The sequence below is a fragment of the Phyllostomus discolor genome, chromosome 2 (assembly GCF_004126475.2).
Source record: "Phyllostomus discolor isolate MPI-MPIP mPhyDis1 chromosome 2, mPhyDis1.pri.v3, whole genome shotgun sequence".
NCBI classification, from domain to species: domain Eukaryota; kingdom Metazoa; phylum Chordata; class Mammalia; order Chiroptera; family Phyllostomidae; genus Phyllostomus; species Phyllostomus discolor.
Window position 1 is genome coordinate 160439499 of NC_040904.2, and position 23396 is coordinate 160462894.

Below are 23396 nucleotides of genomic sequence, written 5' to 3' on the forward strand. Positions count from 1 at the left end.
CTCACAGGGCCATGCGAGTGGGGGTGTTGTTACTCAAAGTCTAGCTAACCCTGCAATTTCACAGCCGGAAGATGAGTACCTCCATAAGTTTTGCACCCTAGATACCTCCCCAGCCTGGGCTGTGTAAAGTACTTGTAACTATTGTCTCCATTTAAAGGGGTGGACACAGAATAGAATCAGACCCAAGCCAGATTTGCCTATAAATTCTGGGTTCTTTCCATGACATCATAACATCCCTATTGGTGCAATCAGTTGGAGAGGATGACAATAAATACTGTTTTCCTACCACTATTTGTTCGTTACCTACCTACCCCTAAAAGGAGGCAAAATTTGAGACTGCATTCGCTCCTCCCCTTCTCTTGCAAAAGTTCAGGGGAACTTGGACCTTCAGAGACCCTTAGATGATGATGCCCGGATTCAGCCACTGTGGATGTCTGCAGGCAGCGTGAGTGCCTGGGAGCACATACTAACTGTGTGTGTCGTGAGTACTTGTGAGCACGTGCTGCAATCCTAGGACCGACTCCCCGCTGGCCATCTCCACTGCTGCTTTCCCTCCTCATCTACTCCCTGCCTTCCAGACATAGTAAAGGCATAAACACACATACCCCTGATAGGTTTTGTCTTGGGCTAATACTACCCCCAAAACCAGGGATTCCTGCGTAGAATGGAGGCTCTTCTGTCTTCCTTATTTCTGGTTTATTCTGGGCCACAAAAATAGTGTCTAGTGTTTACTATGTGCCGGGCAGTGTTCTAAGCCTTCATATGTATTATCACATTTTGCTCACAAAACCTTACTTAGGACTATTATTTGTTCATTTTACAGATGACAAAACTAAAGCATGAAGAATAAATTGCCCAGATCATGCAGTTAGTAGTGTTGGCAAGATTTGAACCTGAGCAGCCTGTCTCCAGAGTCTTGGTTCTTAACTACTACCCTCTGTTGTCTGGCTGGGCCCACACATCCGTGCATTCTTGCACACACATGTCCATCCACGTGGGGGAGGAGCTGGGTTCTGGGAAACGGTCCAGGCACCAGGGGGCAGCATAGGCCTAGCTTTGCCCCCCTCAGCCCTGCCCTGTTTAGGAACACAGGAGGGGAGTAGAAACCACCTCCCACCTCCTGGTTCCCCCAGGAACCACCCTTCCCACACACCACGTCTCTCAGGTTTGGAGATATGAAGGCCTCTCTGGTTCTCTTGGCTTCCTCCAGAAAAAGCTGCAGAAACTATCCATTAGTTATGATGATAACTCAGAAAGCAAGCAAGCCTTATATGTGTATGTGTCTCCTTGTGGCCACATGTGGCTCTGACATGTCTGTGAGCCTGCCTGCACATGTGTAAGTGTGTGTGTGTGTGTGTGTGTGCGGTCTTGTGGCTGGGGAAGTTGTGTATGTATGTTTGTTTCTGGGTGTGTCTCAGTGTTTACCCCAGAAACAGGAACTTCACCAAGGTTGCACGGCAGATTCATATTCCAACTTGTCCCTTGGGAATCTGCAGGCAGAAACTCCAGCTGGTGCCCACTCCCACAGACTCTGACGGACCCTGCAGTCTTTCAGAATTCCGAGCCTGGGATCCCCTCCCTCTGCCTCCCTCCCATCAGTGGTCACGAGACCTCTAAGGCGTTCCCTACCAAGAAGGGAGGGGAACCTAGGCATTCCAGAGAGCATGGAGCTCCCCAGCTACTTTTCAGGGTCCTCCACTGGAGGGAGTGCGGAGCCCAGAGGGATCTGCTTTCCCAGAGGTACCAAGGAGCCCTCGTGAGCCCAAATACCCGGACCTCTGTGAAAATTTGAGTATGGGAGAGGCAGTTTGGGACTGCACGTCTCTTTCGGCATTAGGCGACTTTCCGCAGAAAAGTTTATCACTTTGGGGGAAAAGAGTAGGTGGGGATCAATCTCCCCTCCATCCAGGCCCCAGGGCCCTGAGCCCCAGTCCTGTCTCCCCACCACTTGGCACAGGAGACACACTTTCTTCCTCTTCCTCCTCCAGCCTACTTTCTCTTCTCTGTGTCGTCAGAGCTCCAGGGAGGGACCTGGGTAGACAGAGAAGCCGGAAACAGAGGGCTGGGGCAGCGACTGCTTACACTGAGGAGGAAGGACAGGGAGAGGATTGTGTGTATGTGTGTGTACTTTTTCTTTTTGGTGGTGGTGGTGGTGGTGGAGGGCGGGTGCTGGCAGGGCCAGCCCTGAACTCGCTGGACAGAGCTACAAGCCCATGGCCTTGCAGTGCCTGCTGAAAGAGGGAGAAGACAGCAGAGGGGTTGCCAAGGTGAGGGGATACTTCCGAGGATGGGAGGGTGGGGGCCTTCTGACTAACAGTGTGTGTGTGTCACGGGTGGGGGGGTAGCCGGGGGCCTCTCAGGATCCTCCCCATGGTAGGGCAGATGGCCCCCCAGAAACTGTTTCAACTGGTGTTGATAGCTGGTCGTGCTGGGTTTTGGCAGTTTCGAATCTCAGAGGAATCGGGGATGGGTACAGGCCCAGCACTACCATCTCCCCTCCTCGGGTCACTTTTTCCACACCGCCGTCCCCCCAGTGACTAAAGACTGGGGAAGGAGGGCTAGGTGGGTGTTGTGTCAGGGGAAGTGGCTGCCCCTCCCTAGAAGGTTGCCGCCAGAGGCTAAGTGGGCCGACAAACCCCTATCCTTTTCCCCCGTGAAGGTTCCTGGTCAGGAACTGAGGGATGAGCGAGCTCCAGATGTAGACCTCATGGTGCCCCAGAAGAGGGGGAATTTCCCCCTCAAAACTGCTCCACGCTTGGCTGCTGTAGACGCCGAGATTTCCCGGCGGCCCGGGGTTAACCCTCCGCGTGCCGCTGGCTCCGCCTCCCCGCGCCCCTTCCCGCCCCCACTGCCACACATCGGCACACATTGGGCAACTCTGTGAAGCTCTTTTGACTTTTGATCCCGTGGTCCCACGGTCAGAGGACTCGGGAATGGAGGGGCTGAGGAGATCAGGTGTAGGCCCCGAAGCAGGTGATGAGACCTCTGGGCGTTGGGTTTTCTCCCCGGGAGGGAAGGGAGCCCTGGCCCCACCCCCTCACGCGGCGCTCCGGAGTCCCCGCCAGTCTTCAGAGTGCTTTCAGCGGAGAGTGCTCCTGTACTGACCAGCCGATCGACCAGCTTCGCCGTTGGGTGGGGGTGGGGGAAAGTGTGGCCTCCCAATGTCTGGGGACAGAGCAGGGGAAGCGGTTCGAAACCAGGGACGGGCCAGGAGGCTGGTCACACGACACGGGGTTATAGACCAAGGGGGGACTGCCTATGACTTAGGAGTAGCCTCAGTTCTCAGTAGGAGAGGGGTAGGGGGTCAAATTCTTAGCTTCATGAGAAACAAGAGAGGAAGAGAGAAGGAATGGAGTCCTCCCTTGAATTTGAAACACAGACCCAAATGTGTCCCACCCCAAAGTGGGGTTAAAAAAAGCCTATTGGAGGACACTGAGCAGAAGGGAGGATTCTGCTTTTGGGAGAAAATAGCTGGGGATGGGGGCAGGGTTTAGGGGCAAGAGGATTCTATTTTGGGAGAAAAGGGCTGGGGTGGCAGCACTGGGACTAGTGGGGTGGGGTGGGGTCTTGAAGCAGGAGTCTCCAGAGAAGGGGCCCCTCTGTTCTCCATCCCTTTGGGAGTCCCAGGAGGAAGGAGAGGCTAAAAGCCCAACAGGAGGATTTGGGGTTACTGAGTTGGGGGAGACCCAGGGAGTTTCCATTCCTTCCTCTCCCTCATCCCTGGGAGAAGTACATTACCAGAAACATGAACTGAGAGACCCCTGGGAAACCACTTGTTTACTGATCCCACTCTGCAGCTCACTCAGAAATGGGGTCATAACCTTCTCCCCTATGCCTCCCATCTCCTCCTTTCCCCTCTCCCTATTTTCTTCTCTGTCCTTGGCCTTGTAGTCAAGCCTCTGTCTTCCTCTCCTCCCCTTCTAGACTCTTTGCTCCAGGCTTATCAGCCCCACTTTCCCCCCATTCTCTCACCTTCTTCCAGAGCACAGTGTGGTGGTCAATCCCCACTTGGAGTCAAATCCTGGTCTCTGAATTTGCTTGTTGAGTGGCCTTGGCAAGTTAGAGAACCCCCCTGAGACTCAGTTTCTTCATCTCTTAAAGGAGATAATGCAATATTTAAAACATTGTTGTGAGGCTTTAATGAGATCATGTGCTTAGTGTCATGCCTCATACATAGTAAGTGCTCAATAAGTGGTAGCTGTTATTGCTCTACCAGCCTCTTCTTCACTATCTAGCTGGCTAGTTTTCAAATGATCTCATATGACCCTGGAATTTTGAGAGATTTCTCAGGGACACCTATGGGGTCAGAAGGTGGGGAGAGGCAAGTAAAAGCAGTAGAGTTCCAGGCCTACCACACTAGCTTTCAGCAGAGAAACCCTAATTTTATACCTGTTATATAATCGGGATTCCACAGATTAATACTATTGCTTTAAAAAGTTTGGAAAGTTGTCCTGACCAGTGTGGCTCAGTTGGTTGGACATTGTCCTACAAAGTGAAAGTTTAGCAGTTCGATTCCTGGTCAGGGCACATGCCTGGTTTGCAGGTTCCGTCTCTGGTTGGGGTGTGTGTGTACAAGAGGTGACCTAACAGTGTTTTTCTCACATGGCTGTTTCTCTCCTTTTCTTTCTCCCTCCACCCCCTCTCTTTAAATATAAATAAATAAATATTTGTTTAGATTTTATTTATTTATTTTTAGAGAGGGAGAAAAACATCAGTGAGTGGTTGCCTCTCATGTGCTCCCTACTGAGGACCTGGCCCGCAACCCAGGCATGTGCCCTGAATGGGATCGAACCAGTGACCCTTTGGCTTGCAGGCCAGCGCTCAATCCACTGAGCTACATCAGCCAGGGCTAAAATCTTTTTAAATGAATAAATAGTTGGGAAATTTCTGCCCTTCTCCAAGCATCATATTTTATAGATGAAAAGATTGAGGTCCACAGAGGGGGGGGTTCCTTGCCCACAGAACCAGAGCCAGGTCCCAAGTCCTGGGACCTGGCAACCCAAATCCTCTGCCTTTTCCCAGAGAGCTTTCCCTAGTGCCCCACCTCCTCTGTCTCCCCACTCCTCTGGCTGCAGCTCAGCTCTTCACACCCTGTCACCCCTGTGTCTACCACTGAAGGGTTCACTTTGTTTCAGGCACTGACCCAAAATGTCCCTGGTGTGTGTGAGGTGGTCTGGCTGCGTGTGGTGGGGATGGTCTCTGGGAGGACTGCCCTCAGGAAGTCCCTGGCTGCCCCAGAACATAGGCCACCTTTCTTGAGCACCTCTCAGAGTGGCCTGTTCCTTTCCTCCAGATGCCCTCCAAGCCCCAGATCATGTCTCTGTGGGGGCTGGTATCCCAGATGCCCCCAGAAAAACTGCAGCGGCTCTATGTTGACTTTCCCCATCACCTACGGCATCTCCTGGGTGACTGGCTGGAGAACCAGCCCTGGTGAGTTCCCGCTGCCCCATGTTAATCCCCTAGGTCCTTCTCCACCCACTTTCCCTTTAATTAGATTTTCTCTGCACCATTTCAGGGCTTGGGACCCATTATTTGATATGCGGTAGCCTAGATTTAGCAGAGTCTGTGCCACATTAACCAGACTATTGCATGTTGACACAGAGTCCCCTGTCCTTTAGAAGGTTGAACCAGAGAGGAGGGAGGTCAGGGCTGGGGCAAGGGCATGTCCCTTCACAGTTGGAAGATTGATGAACTAGGGGCAAGATGAGGGCTGCAGAGGACCGACCTGGATGGAGAGTAATAGAGGAAGGAGCTACTGAGCTGTTTACTGTGGGGTAAAGAGTTAATAGAGCTGATGAAGCCCTCACCCCAAGCCGCCTCATCCTGATTTTCCCACAGGGAGTTCCTGGTTGGCTCAGATGCCTTCTGCTGCAACATGGCCAGCACCCTACTTTCTGCCACTGTCCAGCACCTTCAGGCCTCAGCCAGGAAGCCAGGGGAGGGGAGCACCATCTTGCAGCACATCAACACCCTGGAGGTGGGGGCAGGAGGAGAGGGGACAAGGCTGGAGTGGGGCTAGAGTGGAGCTGGGGTGAGCGTTGGATGCTGTAAGAAAATTGGTTGGGCACTGGAAACAAATTGGTGTTCCTGTGGTTAGCTGTTAGCTAGCATGCAAATTAGATTTTAAAAGCATGCAAATGTATGAAAACTTCTGGAGTCTACAGTTGTGTTGCCTTTCAGTGTGTGTGTGTGTGTGTGTGTGTGTGTGTGAACTGAGGCCTGGTCAGGGGGCGGAAGTTTGGAGGGGAGACTGACGTGGGTAAGAGCCAGGCTAACCCTGCCTATCACTCTTAATTTCTATAGAGCATATATCAGAGGGACCCCCTGAAGCTGGTAGCCATTTTCAGACAAATACTTCAAGGGGAGAAAAAAGCTGTTATGGAGCAGGTACTGTGACATTCCACCTCCCACCCCAACTCAGTTCTCTGGAACTTTAGCCTGAGCCATGAGAAACAAGAAGGAATTTGAACTTCAGGAAAGCCTCAGTGTTCGAGGCTCAGGACAACTAAAGTAATTCCTATGGTCAGAGTGAACCCCAAGACAAGCTCAGGGAAGCTTCCAATGAGGGACTGGAGGTAGTGAGGCCTGGGGAGAAGAGCAGGGAGTAGGGAGCTGAGTCTGCTTATCTTTGGGAGATTCCAAAAGGTGAGGAAGAACTGTCAAAGGGGAGACGAGGAAAGTGGCCTGTCTCCTTTTCTGCAGAGCGTGGCAGCCGGCACCCCTTTAGGGAGTGGAGGCCGAGTAGAGAGGAATGGGCAGTGTTACAGCTCTTCATGTCTGTCCCTCCTGTGCAGTTCCGCCACTTGCCAATGTCCTTCCACTGGAAACAGGAGGAACTCAAGTTTAACACAGCCCTGCAGAGGCTACGACACCGAGTGGGGGAAAGCCGCCTTCTCCGAGAAGCGTTGCAGCAGAAGGCCGAGGCCAGCCAAGGTGGGGACCTGCGCCTGGGGCCCTAAGAGGTTTCTGGGTAGTATATGGGAGCGATCGCTCTTGGATCTCACCCTTGACTGAACTTCAAATCTTTCTTTACTCCTGATTTCCGCTCCAACCCTCAGTGTCTCTGCACAGCTTGATAGAAACTCCTGCCAATGGAACTGGGTCAACTGAGGTGAGTAGTGGACTGAGAGGTGAAGACTGAGCTGAAAATGCAGTCTTTGAGGGATCTAAAGTCTAACTCTGTGATGGAGATTAGATCTCAGAGAGACAGACTGAGGTGCGGTAAGGGAATGCCAGAGAGGTGAGAGATAGTCCTATCCTTAGGAGCTGGGTGAGGAGGCTGTGTGTGGCCCTGGCTCAGGCCTTCCCTGCCCGCAGGCCCTGGCCACATTGCTGCAGGAGACTGTTGGAGAGTTGGAGGCGGCCCAGGCCCTGGTGCTGAAGAGGATCCAGATTTGGAAACGGCAGCAGCAGCTGGCAGGGAATGGCGCACCGTTTGATGAGAACCTGACCCAACTACAGGAGAGGTTGGGGCAGAGCTGACAGGGAAGGGAGTGGGCTGGGGGTCAGCACCCACTGTTTCTGCTGGAGGACCCACAGGAGTGAGAGAGAAAAAACCAGACAAGAGGGCCTTGGAGTGGGCCAGGATTCAGAAGCCAGTACCAGCAGAGCTATGCGCGCCGTTGTTCAGGCCGTGTCCTGTGCAAGCATGCCCAGCCAAGGGGGTGCAAGTGGGAGTTTGTCCAACCCACTCTTTTCTCTACAAGCCCCATGCCCAGAGGAATGGGAATCTGTTTTCTATTTGGCTCGTTGGGCAGAACACCATTTAATCTGAGCAAAAGCACCATGCATGCTGGCAGCTGACCTGGGCGTCAGAGTCCTGGGGGAGAGGCAGCTGGGTTTCCATGGGGACTGCAGGCACTGAGAAGGAACCTCCCGTCCACTGCCAAGGAATGTCCCAGAGCCCTTTCAGCCCACGTGCCTTGCAGCCACACCCACTGCCCATCCCACCCTTCCACACACACTGTCCTGTTTTCTTCCTGGGTTTAGGGGCAGGGTGTCTGGGCTAGAGCAGGTAGCCTGAATCCTGTGCCTCCTGACCACTGTCTTGTCCCCAGGTGTGAAAGCCTGGTGGACATTTATTTCCAGCTGCAGCAGGAGGTGGGGGCAGCTGGTGGGGAGCTTGAGCCCAAGACCCGGGCGACCCTGATTAGCCGGCTGGATGAAGTCCTGCAAACCCTCGTCACAAGGTATGCCCTGTGAGCCCCCAGCCTGGCCTGGAGCAAACCCCAAGGGAGGAAGAGGGTTAGAGTTGTGAGGAGGGCACCCGGAGGGACCCTGCCACTAATTCCCCTGTGTTTTCCTCACTCGCAGCTCTTTCCTGGTGGAGAAGCAGCCCCCCCAGGTTCTGAAAACTCAAACCAAGTTTCAGGCAGGAGTTCGATTCCTGCTGGGCCCACGATTCCTGGGGACTCCGGCCAAGTTTCCTCTGGTCAGGGCTGACATGGTGACGGAGAAGCAGGCGAGGGAGCTGAGCAGCCCCCAGGGACCCGGGGCTGGAGTGTAAGCTGGGGCTGGAGTGTAAGCTGGGGCTGGAGTGTAAGCTGGGGCTGGAGACGGCCTGGCCTCTCAGGGTGGGGTGGCAAAGGCCAAAGAGGCCCGGGGGACTAACACCTTCAGGAGGGAGGGAGGGCCGTGGGATGCATGGTCAAGACAGAGGAAGGGGAGGCTCCCATCGGTGTTGGAGTAGGCAGGACATCTTGATCTGGCCAAGATGGGGTGCCTCTCCTACGGACCCAGCAAGGAAAGTGGAGATGGAGATGTGGAGCCAGACGTCCACGCCACTGACCGTGGACTCGAGCCCCTCCCCACACCTGGCCCGGCACACTCACTGTCTGACCTCCCCTGGCAGAGAAAGCACTGGGGAAATCACCAACAACACTGTGCCCTTTGAAAACATGGGCTCTGGGAACTGCTGCTCTGCCCTGTTCAAGAACCTGGTGAGGGCTTCGGGGAGCGCTGGGGAGGAGGGAGCGGTCCTTAGACTGTGGGACTCTCCTTGGAAAGGGTGTTGGGAGCCCAGGGCTTTCAGTCCTCACTCCTGCTCTCCCTCACCCCACCCTGCAGCTTCTGAAGAAAATCAAGCGGTGTGAGCGGAAGGGCACGGAGTCAGTCACAGAGGAGAAGTGTGCTGTGCTCTTCTCTACCACTTTCATGCTCGGCCCCAACAAACTCCCCATCCAGCTGCAGGTGAACCAAGGCCCCAGCTCTGCCCAGTCTGGGACCCCAGGGCCTCCCCATGCCACGCACCGGGCCCTGGGTCCTCCCTCCTTCGTGACGGCCCCACACCCTTTGTGCCTGGCACTCATGCCAGGGTGAGCCGGGAGGAGCAAGAGCAAGAGCAAGAGTGACGTGGCAGGGACTAATGGGGCAGTAGCAACTAGCACCTTTTTATAGGTCAGGGCACAGTTTTATTTATTTTTAAATTTTTTAAAAATATTTTGTTTATTTATTTATTTTTTTAGAGAGGGGAAGGGAGGGAGAAAGAGAGGGATGGAAACATCAGTGTGTGTTGCCTCTCATGCACAGCCTACTGGGGACCTGGCCCACAACCCAGTATGTGCCCTGAGTGGGAATCGAACCAACAATCCTTTGATTTGCAGGCCGATGCTCAACCACTGAGCCACACCAGTCAGGGCTGAATTTTGTATTTATTTTTATTAGAGAGAGAGACAGACAGACAGAGAAACATCAGTTTGTTGTACCACTTATTTATACATTCATTCATTGAGTCTTATGTGTGCCCTGACCAGGGATCACACCCACAACCTTGGCTTGTTGGGATGATGCTCTAACCAACTGAGCTACCTGGCCAGGGCACTGTTTTAAGTGACACACACACACACATACACACACAGTTCTCACAATAACATACGAGGAGGGTATTATTACTAGCCTCATTTTACAGATGAGGACATTGAGTAATTTGCGCAGGTCACAGAGCTACTAAGTGTTGGAGCTGGCATTTGAAACCTGGAGGTCTGCTCCATAGCACTGACTCATAAACGCTTTTCTACATTAAGGCCCAAATTGAGCTTTAGAAAGCATTTGATAATATACCATGAGCTTTTAACCATGTTGTGTGAGTCCAGTAGTTTCCCCCTCAGAGCCAGCTCCCTAAGGAAGCCCTTTGCTGCACTAAGAAGAACCTCCGCTCCTCATCCCCTTTAGGCTCTATCTCTGCCCCTGGTGGTCATTGTCCATGGCAACCAAGACAACAATGCCAAAGCCACCATCTTGTGGGACAATGCCTTCTCTGAGATGGTGAGAAAGACGTGGAATCAGGGGCAGGCAGGGTGGGCTCTAACAAGAGGGGGAGGGACAGGCTGGTGGGTTAACAGGCATGTTCAAATGGAGTAACCTTACCTTCTTCTCATGGACCCACTCTCATACTTCTCAAAAGAGGGCATACTTCTGCCCTCTTTTCATACCAGTCTTGACTATCACGTTGTAGCACCCTAAACTATTGGCGAAGCACCATCTTTGTGAGCGAGCTCTGGGGGACCGTGTCTAGAAGGGGTGGCCTTGGGGAGGTGGGAAGAATAAAGGCCCCTCCTGAGGGAGAATGGGGGTGATAGTCTGAGGCACTTTTTCCTGTCCCCTTCCCCCCAGGACCGTGTGCCCTTTGTGGTGGCTGAGCGGGTGCCTTGGGAGAAGATGTGTGAGACTCTGAACCTCAAGTTCATGGCCGAGGTGGGCACCAACCAGGGGCTACTACCAGAGCACTTCCTCTTCCTGGCCCAGAAGATCTTCAACGACAACAGCCTCAGCATAGAGGCCTTCCAGCACCGTTCTGTGTCCTGGTCACAGTTCAACAAGGTCATTCCCCTGCCCTTTGGACTGCCCACCCTCAAGCTATTCATCCCTGGGGCACTCGGGGACTCCTCACTCTCTGCCCAGGGACTGACTGCTGGGATCTGCACCATGCCCCATCATGTCCATCAGGAAGGCCTTGTCGTGGCCTAGGCAGGAAAGCCCTTCAGCTCAGGGGTCAGCCCAGGGAATGCATTCTCTGGCATCTCTCAGGTCTTGGTGTGGGGGCCTCTGTCTTCCCTCTTTACCAGTGACTTGCATGACTCACCCAGACTGTGTATAAACACAGCTCAAAATAACTTTGCTCCATTGGGAAAATAGTTCCTATTGCAAAAACCAGGGAGAGCCCTGGCCAGCGTGGCTCAGTTGGTTGGAGTGTCGTCCCACAGACCAAAAGGTCATGGGTTCGATTCCCAGTCAGGGCACATGCCTAGGTTGTGGGTTTGGTTCCTGGTTGGGGTGAAGTTTCTCTCCCTGTCTCTTCCTCCCTTCCCATCTCTCTAAAATCATGAGCATGTCCTCAGGGGAAGAGGAAAAATAAAAACTGGGATGAAATCCCGCAGGGACATGTGATAATAATATCAGCACCCATATGTGGATAGGTTACTATGTGTGAGGCACTGTGCTTAGTGCACTGAGGTACTTTACATATTTACCTCATTTATTCCTCCCAACTTCCAAGGTGGGTATTATTATTATTATTGCTTTGTAGACCAGGAACCTGATGCTCAGAGGGGTTAAGTACTCTGTCTAAGGCCTCCCAGCGGGTGAGTGCCATGGCTGGGATGGAACCCTGTATTTCTGACTCTTGCTCTAAGCTACTATATTTTACACCCTTCAAAATAAGATGGCTCAGAACTGAGTGTGTTAAAAGAACAGGGAAAAAGATTTGGGTGTTTTGGTTGACCACCAGCTGGGTAAATGCAGTCATGTACCGCTCTCTTAGAAAAAAAGGAAGAAAGAAAAGCCCACACGACCAGAGGATGTATTGGCAAAGGGAGCAGGACATTCACACCTGGCAGCCGCCTTCTCTGGACTCCTCCTCCACCAGGCCTCAGGCCTCATGAAGGCAGGGGGGGTGCGAGGCGGGTGGGTGCAGCATAGTGGTTATGAGGGGCTCCAGCCCAGACTTCTTGAGCAAAATCCCAGCTTTGCCTTTCACCAGCTGTGTGGACCTGGGCAACTTATTTGACCTTTCTGGTCTTCCATTCTTTATCTGTAAGGTGGCATAATTGTAAGACCTACCTCTGTAGCCTTGTGAAGATCAGATAAATTCATTTATGGAAAGGGCTTGGAATAATGCCTGGCACATAGTAAATGAGTGTTGGCTATTATTATTGATGGGGTCTTAGGTCCAGTTTGGTCCCTCTGCCCTGTGACTCTGTCATGGGGGTACTCACAGCCCAGTGCTTGCCCCATCCAGGTTCCAGCTCTGGCCCTTTCATGCTCACACCAGCTCCCCTTCCCCCACAGGAGATCCTGCTGGGTCGTGGCTTCACCTTTTGGCAGTGGTTCGATGGTGTCCTGGACCTCACCAAACGCTGTCTCAAGAGCTACTGGTCAGACAGGTGAGTCCCTGCCCCAGGTGGCCTAAGGAGCTGTACCTCCAGCTCCCTCGCCACATCCAGTGCCTCCATCCCCATCCTCTCCTTCATCCTGGCCAGGCTGATCATTGGCTTCATCAGCAAACAGTACGTCACCAACCTTCTTCTCAACGAGCCTGATGGAACATTCCTTCTTCGCTTCAGCGACTCCGAGATCGGAGGCATCACCATTGCCCACGTCATCCGGGGCCAGGATGGTGAGGCCACCCGTCAGTCCTCCGACTGCGCCTGTGCCCTCTGAGGTTTCTTTTGGGAAGGAGATATTTTGGCTTCCTTGATGCCACCTCTGATCTTCAGAAAGTTCTTTCTTAGGTCTAACTTTTCCCTTCTGTGGTATAAACTTCCACTTTCTCACTGTGAGCTCTGTAGGGATGGAGACTAGTGGGTCCCCCTCCCCAGGACCCCACTTGAGGTCCTCTCCTCCTTGCTTGGTAGAGTGAGCATGAGTTCTGTGTGGGGGATGGGACAGGGAAAGAAAATCTGGGCATCTGGACAGAGGGGACTCAGGGTCTCATTCCTGTTGTAGGGTCCCCACAGATAGAGAACATCCAGCCATTCTCTGCCAAAGACCTGTCCATTCGCTCACTGGGAGACCGAATCCGGGACCTTGCTCAGCTCAAAAACCTCTACCCCAAGAAACCCAAAGATGAGGCTTTCCGGAGCCACTACAAGCGTGAGCTGGAGCTGGCCATTTTGACTCCTTCCTGCTGCCCGCCTCCTCCCTGGTCCCTGTTGCTCCCTCCCTGCCCACTGTGTGCCATCCCTGTCTTCTCCCCCCATTTTTGTAGCCCCACTTCTCCTACTTACCATGCTCGCTTTTCCCACCTCCCCTCCTCCCTTACCCTGGAGTACTCCATAGCTCTTCTTTCTTCCCCGTGACAGATGAACAGATAGGTAAGGATGGCAGGGGTTATGTCCCAGCTACCATCAAGATGACTGTGGAAAGGTGAGTGTGGTGAGGATGATGGGTGACGCCTGGCACTTACTTGCAGACAGGGGTGGTGGCATCAATGACCGGTCAGTCACACATACCTCCTTCCCTCCTCCAGGGACCAGCCACTTTCCACCCCAGAGCCCCAAATGCCTACCATGGTGCCCTCTTACGACCTTAGAATGGCTCCCGACTCCATGAACATGCAGCTCAGCCCAGATATGGTGTAAGGAGCATGAGAGACGGGCATGGAAATGGTCTGCGCAGGCGGGCTTTCAGCGTGGGCAGCTGGGAGAGCTGGTGCTAGGGGCTGAAAGAGGGAATTTTCTTTTCCATGAAAGGGGGTCCTCGTTCTTAGGTGGGGGTGGGGGTGTCCAGGAGAAGGGCTGGCATCAGAGGGTTCTGCTTTCCTTCCCCAGGTCCCAGGTGTACCCACCACACTCTCACTCCATCCCGTCATTTCAAGCCCTCCCCCGGGAAGAATCTGTCAACGTGTTGCCAGCCTTCCAAGAGTAAGTGAAGAACCTCTTGGGAATGGGGTGGGTACGCCCAGCTGCAAGGGGGATGGGCATTCACATTTGTTAGGAGAGCCTCTACTGTGAGAAATGGGCAGCCAAAAGCTTTCTTTGTCTCTTTTGTTCACTTCACTGAGGCTCAGGGGTTAAGACCCAGACTTCCCTGGGCTCGGCTTCCAGCCCTGCTACTTAACTGACTTAGGGCATGTTACTTAACTCTGGTGCCTCATCTGTGAAATGGAGAATAATAATAATACCTTCCTCATAGGATTGTTGTGAAGGCTAAATTAGTTAGTAATATGTGTAAAGCTGAGCAAAGTCCCTGGCTTATAGCAAGAGCTATGTATGTAAGGATCAGTATTCTCTCTCCTGCCCCTGGTATCCAGTCACTCATCTGCTGTCTTCATTTTCATTTATTCACCTGTTTCGGCCTTGAAGTGATCTAGACACTTTTGTTTCCCAGGTAACACTCGAGCACTTACTAACTCTTAGTCCAGGCATGACATCTCCCTCCCAGGAGTTGAGGTGGGGGACTTAGAGCCACCCAAGTTCAGAGTCCAAGTAAACATCAGAAATTAGCTAATTCAGTCCCCATCCCTTCCCAGTCCCCAACACACACCTCACAGATAGAAGACCGAGCGCACGCTGCAGACATGGCTTGCGCTAGGCTATGCAGTCGACATGAGTAGCTGAAAGTTTTGTTCCCTTGTTACTGGTCTTGACTTTGCAACACCCAGCTCTTGCCCAGCCTTCCTTTCTCTGACTGCCTTCCTTCCCGCTTGCAGACCTCGCCTGCCGATGTCCTCCAACCTGAACCAGATGAGCCTGCCCTTTGACCAACCTCACCCCCAGTGAGTGGCATTCCCCATCCTGACCCCTGGGCCCTGCTCACTCCCAGCTTTACCCCCACCCACCAACATCTTATTTGCTTTCTTGGCCCCAGCAGGAGCCTGCTGCTGTGCCAGTCTCAGGAGCATGCCATATCCAGCCCTGAGCCCCTGCTCTGCCCTGATGTGACCATGGAGGACAGCTGCTTGAGCCAGCAAGTGGGAGGGTTCCCTCAAGGCACCTGGTGAGTGGCAGCCTAGGGGTAGCCGGTGAGGGTGGGCTACAGGGGTGGGTGCCCAGCCTATATCCCACAGCTTCCCTCCTTCCTCCTGGCAGGGTCGGTGAAGACATGTTTCCGCCTTTGCTGCCTCCCACTGAACAGGACCTCACTAAGCTTATCCTGGAGGGGCAGGCGGAATCAGGAAGAGAGTCTTTGGGAGCCCAGCCCCTCCCGCAGCCCTCCCCCTATGGGCAGTCTGTGATCTCAATGTCCCATCTGGACCTAAGGCCCAACCCCAGTTGGTAATCCCAGCTGGAGGGGGAGCTCAGCAAGTCAGCTTTTCTACCCCCATGGATCTGCTCTGGACCCTGCCCGTGCTGCCACCGAGCAGCGGTTGCGGAGGGTGTCCTGCTACCCCCACCTACTGCCTCGTGAAGAGGAAGACTTTGCCAGGAGAAGGCACAGTGGGTAGAGCCTATCCACTCCTCCCCTCCTGCCACACACCCCTGCCCTCGCCCTTCCAATACTGGAAGAGACATTCGGGTTCTAAAGTGAGACACGCCCCAGCATGCCTGAACACGCAGAATGCACACATAGCTCTCCCTGAGAGATGGGGCTGAGAAGGAAGGGGGCTGGGCAAGAGCACAGGTTAAAGCACGGACGGCTTCTCCTCCCACTCCCAGCCAGGACCCATGATGCACGTGTAGAGAAAGGCAGACGTGTGCACCCACTTGCACTAGAGGCTGGGGGTGGGGAAGCGGGTGGGCTGGGTCCTAGCCCTGGGGGGTGAGGAAGCAGTTCAGGAGACCCTGGGTGGGAGCAGGAGAGGGGCCTGTACATTTAGTTACTGATGTGGGTTTTGCTCAGATTAAAAAACAAATCCCAAACATCACTAGATTCCTGACAGTCAAATGGAGGCTTCCGATTGTGCATGATGGTGCTACAGCACATGGGCTGAGTGTCTTGGTGCTCTGTTAGTGTACTTGAGACTTGTTAACATACAGATGTCACACATTAGTCATATAGCCACACAGAACATTATATGATTTTGCCTCTGACCATACGAGTTTTGAAGTGTGAGACACTGTACAAAAGGCACTGGTGAGCATGCTGGCCTCTGATGCATGCCAACCCAGGTGTGCTCAGGTGGGCTTATGTGGCTGTGACAACACTGCCAATCCTGCTGGAAGCCAGGGTGAGTCTGGGGCCAGGCCTAGGTGTGTGGTCCTCTCCGTGTATTAGGGACCCTCCCCACTGCTTCGTTTCTATCTCCCAGCCATCGACAGTTTCCCTCCGCCCCCATACCACCCCTTCTCCCTCTTGGTGGGGGGTCATAGATCATAAGCCATAAAATAAATTTTATTCCAAAATAACAAAATAAATAATCTACTGTACACGATCTGAAAAGAAAAATGCTCTAACTGCTCAGACAGGTGCTATGGGCCAGCCCCTAGCTTAGGGAGATACTGGGTCCAACCCAGGGCTCCCACGGGGGCTGGTGAAGGGGTCCCCACATCCATCACCACCCCTGCCAGAGAGGGCAGGGCAGGAAGACTTGGGGGAAAGATGGGGATGAGTGGGAAAACTGCAGCACTTGTTAAATTAAAGATACAAACTAGAAGCACAAAAATGGGGGAGGGGAGGAGTGGAGGAGCAGGTCCAGTGTCCCTGGGCCCCCGTTTCTGGGGGCAATGCTTCCACGTTAGCTGCTGGACCTTCCCAGGGAAGTCTCCCTTTCCCCCATGTCCAAACCAAGTCCCACTGTTCACACCACCAGTTCAAACTAGAGAATGGGCACACCCTTGCCCATGTGTGTCATGTAAGGGAGGGGAGAACCCCAGATGGCCTGGAAGCAGCGTCCTTGCCCCCGGGGCCGTGGGCAAGGGTGAGGGGCAGCACGCACCCTCCTTGTGTCCTCTCGCCAGGCCCCTCCTCATTATTGCTTGAAGCCCCATAGTTCTATGCCCATGGAGCAGATGGGGAGGCAGGAGAAGGGCAGAGGAAGGATCTGGGATTGTGACCAGATGCCAGGGACGGACAGTGTAGGGATCTGTGGAAGCCGGAAGTCCGGGGGCCTGGCAGTGAGGACACCAGTCCGTCCCTCACTGCCGGCTGGCCTCAGCCTCCACTTTCACACTGCTCCTTCGACCTTCCACCAGAGCCGGATGGGATCCTGGAGCAGGACATCGGTCCAGCAGCCCTTCCTCGAACTCTGTTGGGAGAAGGAATAGGTTAGGAGGCCGTGGGGTGGATGCTGCAGAGAGAAGTGGTTGAGAACAGAGGCAGGGCTAGCGAAAGCTGCAAAGATGAACCTGATGTGCTGTGTGGCTGCCTCTTGCCCACCACGTGTACACGGGAGGCTCCACATGCAAGTGTGTGCACCCCTCCTCTTTCCGGCTGTGTGTAGCTCCCTGTCTCTGTGTGTGTGTCTCTCTTTCTCTGTCTCTCCCGCCCCTGCTCTGCTGGAATTTCTGGTTCTGTCAGGAGCTGTGGGGGCGGCTTGGCTCTGACCTCTCCCCCTCCCCCCTTCCCAGGCTCTGCAGCCCCTACTCTTCTCTGGCCCGTCCCCCAGGTGGCCCCACCCACCCAACTATGCCCCCCAAGTTTCTTAGAAGTCAAGTCAGCGGGAACACAGGAAGCCAACCTCCCAGCTCCTTCCCCAAGAAGAGCCCCTCTTCCAGTCCCTTCCCCCACTTCCCACCCACACACAGTTTAAAAATACCAAGCTAGGGTTGGTGGCTTTGTCTGCTGCGTCACTCTCAGCCCAGCCGCTGCCCAGCCCTTTACCGGTCTACTCCCCCTTCCCCCATCCACACACAAAGCGTCCCCCTTTGGGCTCTTCCACCTCTGGGCTGGGCAGCCCCATCCCAAATGTTAGCTTGCTCCACCCTTCTGCACTGGTGTTAAGTGTTCTCCAAGCTTCCCTTCCTAGTGATCCTCCTTCTATTCCCCTTCATCCTCCATTCTCCATCTCCCTACTCCCCCTAACTCCCCATGCACGGACCTCCATCGGGGTCAGACCCTCCCAGGTGGGAAAAACCTGCAAGGTCCTTCTCTTCTCAGGCCAAGGCCTGGTTGGCTGGATCCCCGACCATCCTACTTACTGCCCTCTCTGGTGGCTACATCCCTCTTCCTCCCACCTGGCCCCAGGACACCAGGATTGCTTACATGGGGCCTGGGTGGAAGGGTGCTTGGGGACAGCACTGCTGGCTGCCTCACCTGCGAGAGGCGGCTTTGCAGGCACACAGGGGCTGAGGCGGCCCACGCGGTCATGGGAGACGAGGCGGGCTAGCCGCAGCCCCTCATCCATCAGTGTCTGCTGCAGGATGTGGCGGCTCCACAGCCCATGGGCTGGCAATGCCAGAGGCAGGTCAGCAGGGGGCGGCGTCAGCCTTGGGCATGAACCCACAGCTGTGGGCATGGGCACCGGTCAGGTAAGGGACTATAGTCAACAGAACCCCCACCCTCAACCACAAAGCCAGACCCATAGGTTCAGGCCCTTCTGACCCCATCCAGCCAGGCCTCCCAACTCTGTTCCAGGCAGTTGCCTCCTGGCTCCCTTCTCCCACACCTTCCACTCTCCCCCCAGAGGAGAGAAGTGTTCTGGTGCACACTCACCCTGCAAGTGTCCATCTAGACTCTCCCCAGACAGGCTGGCGCTGTCTTCCTCCAGGCTGGGGCGGTATGGGGGCACATAGGACTCAGGGCCTGGGGGAGGCTGCTGGATTTCAGAGTGACTTTGCTCTCCAACCTGTGGATGTCCCAAATGGGGAAATGAGAACTTGCCAAGAGAGGGTGTTGGGGAAGTCTGCTTTAACGCCCTACATGCAGCCTGGAAAATCTACCTCCTGTTTCAGCTTCTTCAGTGGGGGGCCTCCCAATTCTTCAGGGTGGAGCCTGCAAAGATGGAGAGAACAGGAGATGAGGCTGGGGAGGCATATGTGATGCTCAGGGCACAGAGTCCCGGGAGGGGCATGCATTAGTTCAAGGTCCTGGAGAAGACCTAGCTGAGCAGGAATCCTAGCTGAGGCATTACTGTTGTTGGGGGTTGGAGGGGACCTGAGGCAGATGGGGAGGGACCGGACCTCAGACAAGTGGACTTTGTCAACGACATAGCACACAGGTTGGTGGCAAGCAGGCCTGGAGGTGCCTCAAGTGGAGGTTAAGATGTGACCCAACTCTTTGGCAGGATTCTAATCTAGGAAGGACTTGGAGAAGGGATCTCACCTGGAGCCCTTCAAGGAGGACAGGTAGGTGCTCTCTCGGGCCACTTGGCGTGATAAGGAGAAGAGTTCTACCCTCCGCAGGAGGAGTGTGTTGTCCCTCATGCAGAACTGGGCAGCAGCCTCGTTGATGGTCAGCTGCGGAGACAACAGCCAGAACAGTCAGGATCCTAACTCCCTACTGCCTTGCCCAGAGCTCCTCACAAGCCTTCACCATCAGACAAATGAGGCCCACCCCTCAGATGCTTGCTTAGGTTTTGACACTACCCAGAAGTTTTCTGAGGGAAGACCTAGGTCAGCACCCACAGCTTCCTAGGAATGTCCCAGGGTTCCTCCGCTCCTGTGATGTCTTGAGGAGAACGAAGCTGGACAGCTGGGCTCTCACCTGTGTCTCTACTTCCCCCTCAGCTAAGGAGGGAAGCACCGCAGCAGCTGGAACTGGGGCAGGGGAAGAGGGAATCAGGGCCTGGAATCCTGGTCAAGGGGCAATGAAACGGACTTGAGGAGCACGAGGATTCTCAGAGGTGAGCAGGTTGAGGCCAGGGAGCCAAGGGCAATCTAGGGAGACTGGGGTCCTCACCTCATGCAAGCTAAGCTGCTTGCCCTCCCGCCGCTTAGAGTCAAAGCGGCCGTAGATGATGCTGTATTTGCGGATCTCCTCCTCCTTCTGGCTGTCGTTATCATCCATCTCAAAGATGTGCCCCACACTCCGTGCCAGCTTCTTGTTTAGCTTCAGCAGGGAAGTCACCTCCCCAGCATCCCCCCTTGGGAAGCTCCGGAAGATCCTCTCCACACTCTCCACCACCATGCGCACCATCTCTGGCTCCAGTCTATCAGGAGCACCCCCAGCCCCAGCTGCTGCCAAACCTCCAGCCCCAGTTCCCTCAGGGACTCCTCCCCCTGCAGGTGGGGAAAAAGGGGGTGAACCAGCCTCCTCTTCTCCTCCCGCCCCAATATCGGACTCTGGAGTGCTCCGGCCTGGCCAAATTCGGGCGTCTCCTGCCCCTGGTCCCCCAGGCACTGGTGACAGCTTCTCTCCAAGTTCAAGGGGGCTCTTAGGGCTAAAACTTCGAGCACTGCCAGCCTTTTCCCCTGGACTGCCATGACCGTTGCTCATGCTCCCTTTCCGGGAGCCCGCAGTCTCAGAGATCTTGAAAAGCGGAATGCTGGATACGGGTACGGCAGGCACAGGCTGGCTGAAGAGCCCTGGATTGGTGGCCCACTCTCTCAGTGCCTTCTGTAGGCGTCGGACATGGAGGGGCTTGGTGGCCATGCCCACAAGTGCCATGATCTCCAGGAACTCCTCCTCACCCGCCTCACACAGCTGCTGCACGTCGTCTCCTCCCTGCTGGATGAAGGTCTCATAGTAGGAAAGAAGATTGGCGCGCTGCAGGACCCGGTACAGCTGCAGCTCCCCCAGTGTCCGAGGCAGTGCCATGACTCGGGCACTAGGCCTGAAGAGGAGGCACACATGAGAAAGAGGGGAGCAGTCAGTCCAAGTCCTCCCCCCCCCCCCCCCCCCCCCCACTGAGTACCAACCCACACTCACAATTGTCCTCTCTTTCCTGCCTGCTTCTCTTCTCTCTCTCTCTCTTGAATGCTCTCCCTGCTCAATACCCAGGCTTGGGCACAGACTATGAGAATCAGATCCTGCTCAGAGACACCGAAATGCCAGGGCTATCCCAGACTAGCTAGAAGTACCAAAAGCCAGCCCAGTCGCTGCAGAAGTCTAACACTCTCAGCTCCCATCCTCAGCTTTTACCTTTCTGTTTTGGGACACGGGGACCTTGAGCGCTAAAGCTAGCCAGCACACCCTGGGATGGCTACATGTCCCTCTCCTCCAGAACATGGTCCTCACCTTCCACCCTAAGCACTAGCAGTCTCACCATCACTCAAGGTGAAATCCCACAATGAAGTGAGTACAGGACCCCTGGTATACCAATAGCAGATACCTGGGACCACTGCTGGTCTGCTTCACTCCCTGGTGGCATCCTGCCCCTAGCACCTAGATGGAGATGTGTGGCCCCTTCCACGCCCTTTTCCCACTCCATGAGCCCAGTGGACCCCTGCTCTGCCACCCAAAGCTTTCCCAACAGATGAAGCATTTTCAGCACACTCGTGCTGTCTTCCCCCCAGGACCACCCCTTCCCTCCAGACTGCTCGGTGTGGCCAGCTGGCCCCTCTCCCAGCAATGACCTTCGACACCTGTTTGGTAGGTAGGCCTGGCCCTTCAACTCAGGCACAGGAAAGGAAAGGAGTGCCTCAATTGTTCTGCTCTGGGTCTGTTCTGCCCACACACACTCCCACAGTGGTAGCGTCTGCGGGCGAAAACCGCCTAGAGGCTCCCGCCTACCCTCTCATTTTCCACCCACATCTCAAGTGGAGTGGGGGAGCGGCTCAAGACCTCTTGAGGGAGGGGCTGCTCTCCGAAACTCCTCTCCCCACGCTGTAAATAAAGCTACAGGAACGAGAAGTGGCCCCTAAATGCATTTCTTGCTACACAGAGCCTCTTATGCTCCCTGGGCTCAAAGGCTCCCGCTTCTACCGGACCTGGGGCCGCCTGCTCCGTGCCAACGACAAACTGAGCCGCCCGAACGCCCCGCGTCACCTCCCCACCTCAACCCCGCACCGTTGCCAGCTAGAGCTCCAGGGCTTCCCCTGGCGCTTGGGGGCCGCATATTCCCTGCAAGGGGCTCACGTGCCAGGTCGTGTCCACAAAGTAAACGGGTAATGGACAATTGGGTACTATTCTTTCGTATCCAGATTCATCAGACTCCTGACTGATCCCAGGGCCCCCCTAATTCCATCAGTCTCCACCCTCCACCCCGTCCCACTTAACCTGGACCTCACGGCGACCTACGCCCTGCGGACCCCTTCCCGGAGTCCAGCTCCACCCATTCCCACTCCCCGCCGATTCCCTTTTCCCACTAACTTGAGTCTGGGCTGCGGGGTCCGGCGGGAGCAGTCCCCTCCGCCCGGCGGCTGCTCGGTAGTGGGGGAGGGCGCTCTGTGCATGGACGGCGGGAGACCACTCGGGGGTGCCCCTCTCGGTGCTGGCGCTCGGCGCCTGGTGCGCGCTGCGCTCTTCCCGGCGCGCGAGGCCGTGTCCGCCGCTGTCCGGGCTCCGTCCCTCCCTCTACGTCTCCTCTCTCCTCTCCAAGCCTCCGCGACTCTGTCTGTGCCTCGGCCCCCCACCCCCTTCCCCGGCTGCGCTTACCGCCTCTCCGCGCCTCCGCCCCCGCAGGACGCACGGGAGCGAGGCCCCGCGCAGCGCTGGCTGCCGGGCGGGCGGAGGGCGTGGGCAGAGCCGGGGGCGGAGGCCGGGGGTGGGGGGCGGGAGCCCGAGCCTCACGGCCCTTGGTGGAGACACTTCAGCGGAGAGACTGAGAGAGGCGGAGACTGAGACACTCGGAGCCAGGGTGCCGAAGTGGGGACTAGGGTGACCCAAGCCGGGCTGGGGAGGCGGGCTTGGGGACCCAGCGGGCGGGGCGAGGTCGCTCCATGCCGCCCACGCCGGATGCACAGCCAGCCTTCTCTGCGCCCACGTACCCACGTGAGCGCCCAGCCGGCGACATTCCTTCCCCCCAGCACCGCCACCCCTCCCGTTCGGAGAACGGAGTTTCACAACCACGCACAGGTACACAAAGACGCTGAGAAGCGCACGGATGTGCAGGCGCACCTAAACAACTACGCGAACGCCCGTTTGCCCACACTCAGGCCTCCCGGTGGTGGACGTGTGAATGTTAGGAGTGAGCCAAGAAAAGTTGGCGGCTTCTCGGCTCCTTTGTGTGTGCATTTATGGCAGGTCTCTGCAGGAACCCCAGAGCTCTTCTCCAATACCAAAAGGAGTCATTTGCAGAGGCCACTGGGAAGCTCAGATCTCCTCTATACCTGCCCCCCCCCCCCCCCCGTACGTGCTGAAGTTTTTAGGGAACAGGAACGGGAGTTTTAGGGTAGAAGCTAGACGCGTTGGGTTTTGTTAGCTGAGAGGTCAGATAGAGATGGAAGGGGTACCCTGCCTTCCTCCGCTCGTCGCATCCTATTTGTTGAGGATGGGGACCTCTTCCTGGGAAATTCTGTGTGGCAAAGCTGGGGTATGGAGGACACCCTTTCTGGAGACGTCTATTAGGGGTCTTCATCCGAGAGGCTAGTGGAATATGGGCAGGAGACCGAGAGGATACGACGCGGATCTCTAAGGAGGAGATAGAGGGAGAAGCTCCTTCAAGGAGCCTAACCCCACTCCACACCCCACCGCCCCTCCCC

General features: G+C 55.3%; 2 protein-coding genes across 11 annotated transcripts; one reads left to right on the plus strand and one right to left on the minus strand.

The window, feature by feature from the left end:
• The first annotated feature begins 1680 nt into the window (after positions 1–1680).
• STAT6 (signal transducer and activator of transcription 6) lies at positions 1681–16291 on the plus strand. 8 transcript variants are annotated; one of them, XM_036018768.1, is made up of 22 exons: positions 1681–1837; positions 5294–5430; positions 5839–5977; positions 6304–6387; positions 6795–6933; positions 7059–7111; positions 7264–7466; positions 8058–8189; positions 8314–8502; positions 8852–8939; positions 9067–9189; positions 10171–10263; positions 10612–10818; positions 12286–12380; positions 12477–12613; positions 12943–13089; positions 13299–13362; positions 13466–13573; positions 13767–13859; positions 14648–14713; positions 14806–14934; positions 15027–16288. In XM_036018768.1, exons 2-22 carry the CDS (start codon positions 5294–5296, stop codon positions 15214–15216), a joined length of 2616 nt encoding a protein of 871 aa, XP_035874661.1. In that variant the 5' UTR covers positions 1681–1837; the 3' UTR covers positions 15217–16288. The 8 variants fall into 8 exon arrangements, with proteins under 8 accessions (XP_035874661.1, XP_035874660.1, XP_035874656.1 ...); XM_036018767.1 differs by lacking the exon at positions 1681–1837 and adding an exon at positions 2011–2114; XM_036018763.1 differs by lacking the exon at positions 1681–1837 and adding an exon at positions 2032–2267.
• NAB2 (NGFI-A binding protein 2) lies at positions 16252–22642 on the minus strand. 3 transcript variants are annotated; one of them, XM_028531683.2, is made up of 7 exons: positions 22066–22642; positions 19714–20587; positions 19138–19271; positions 18756–18807; positions 18529–18661; positions 18130–18321; positions 16252–17122 (listed from the first exon to the last, which is right to left on the minus strand). In XM_028531683.2, exons 1-7 carry the CDS (start codon positions 22146–22148, stop codon positions 17013–17015), a joined length of 1578 nt encoding a protein of 525 aa, XP_028387484.1. In that variant the 5' UTR covers positions 22149–22642; the 3' UTR covers positions 16252–17012. The 3 variants fall into 3 exon arrangements, with proteins under 3 accessions (XP_028387484.1, XP_035874662.1, XP_028387485.1); XM_036018769.1 differs by having other exon boundaries at positions 22351–22641; XM_028531684.2 differs by lacking the exon at positions 18130–18321 and having other exon boundaries at positions 22066–22330.
• Positions 22643–23396: the final 754 nt, after the last annotated feature.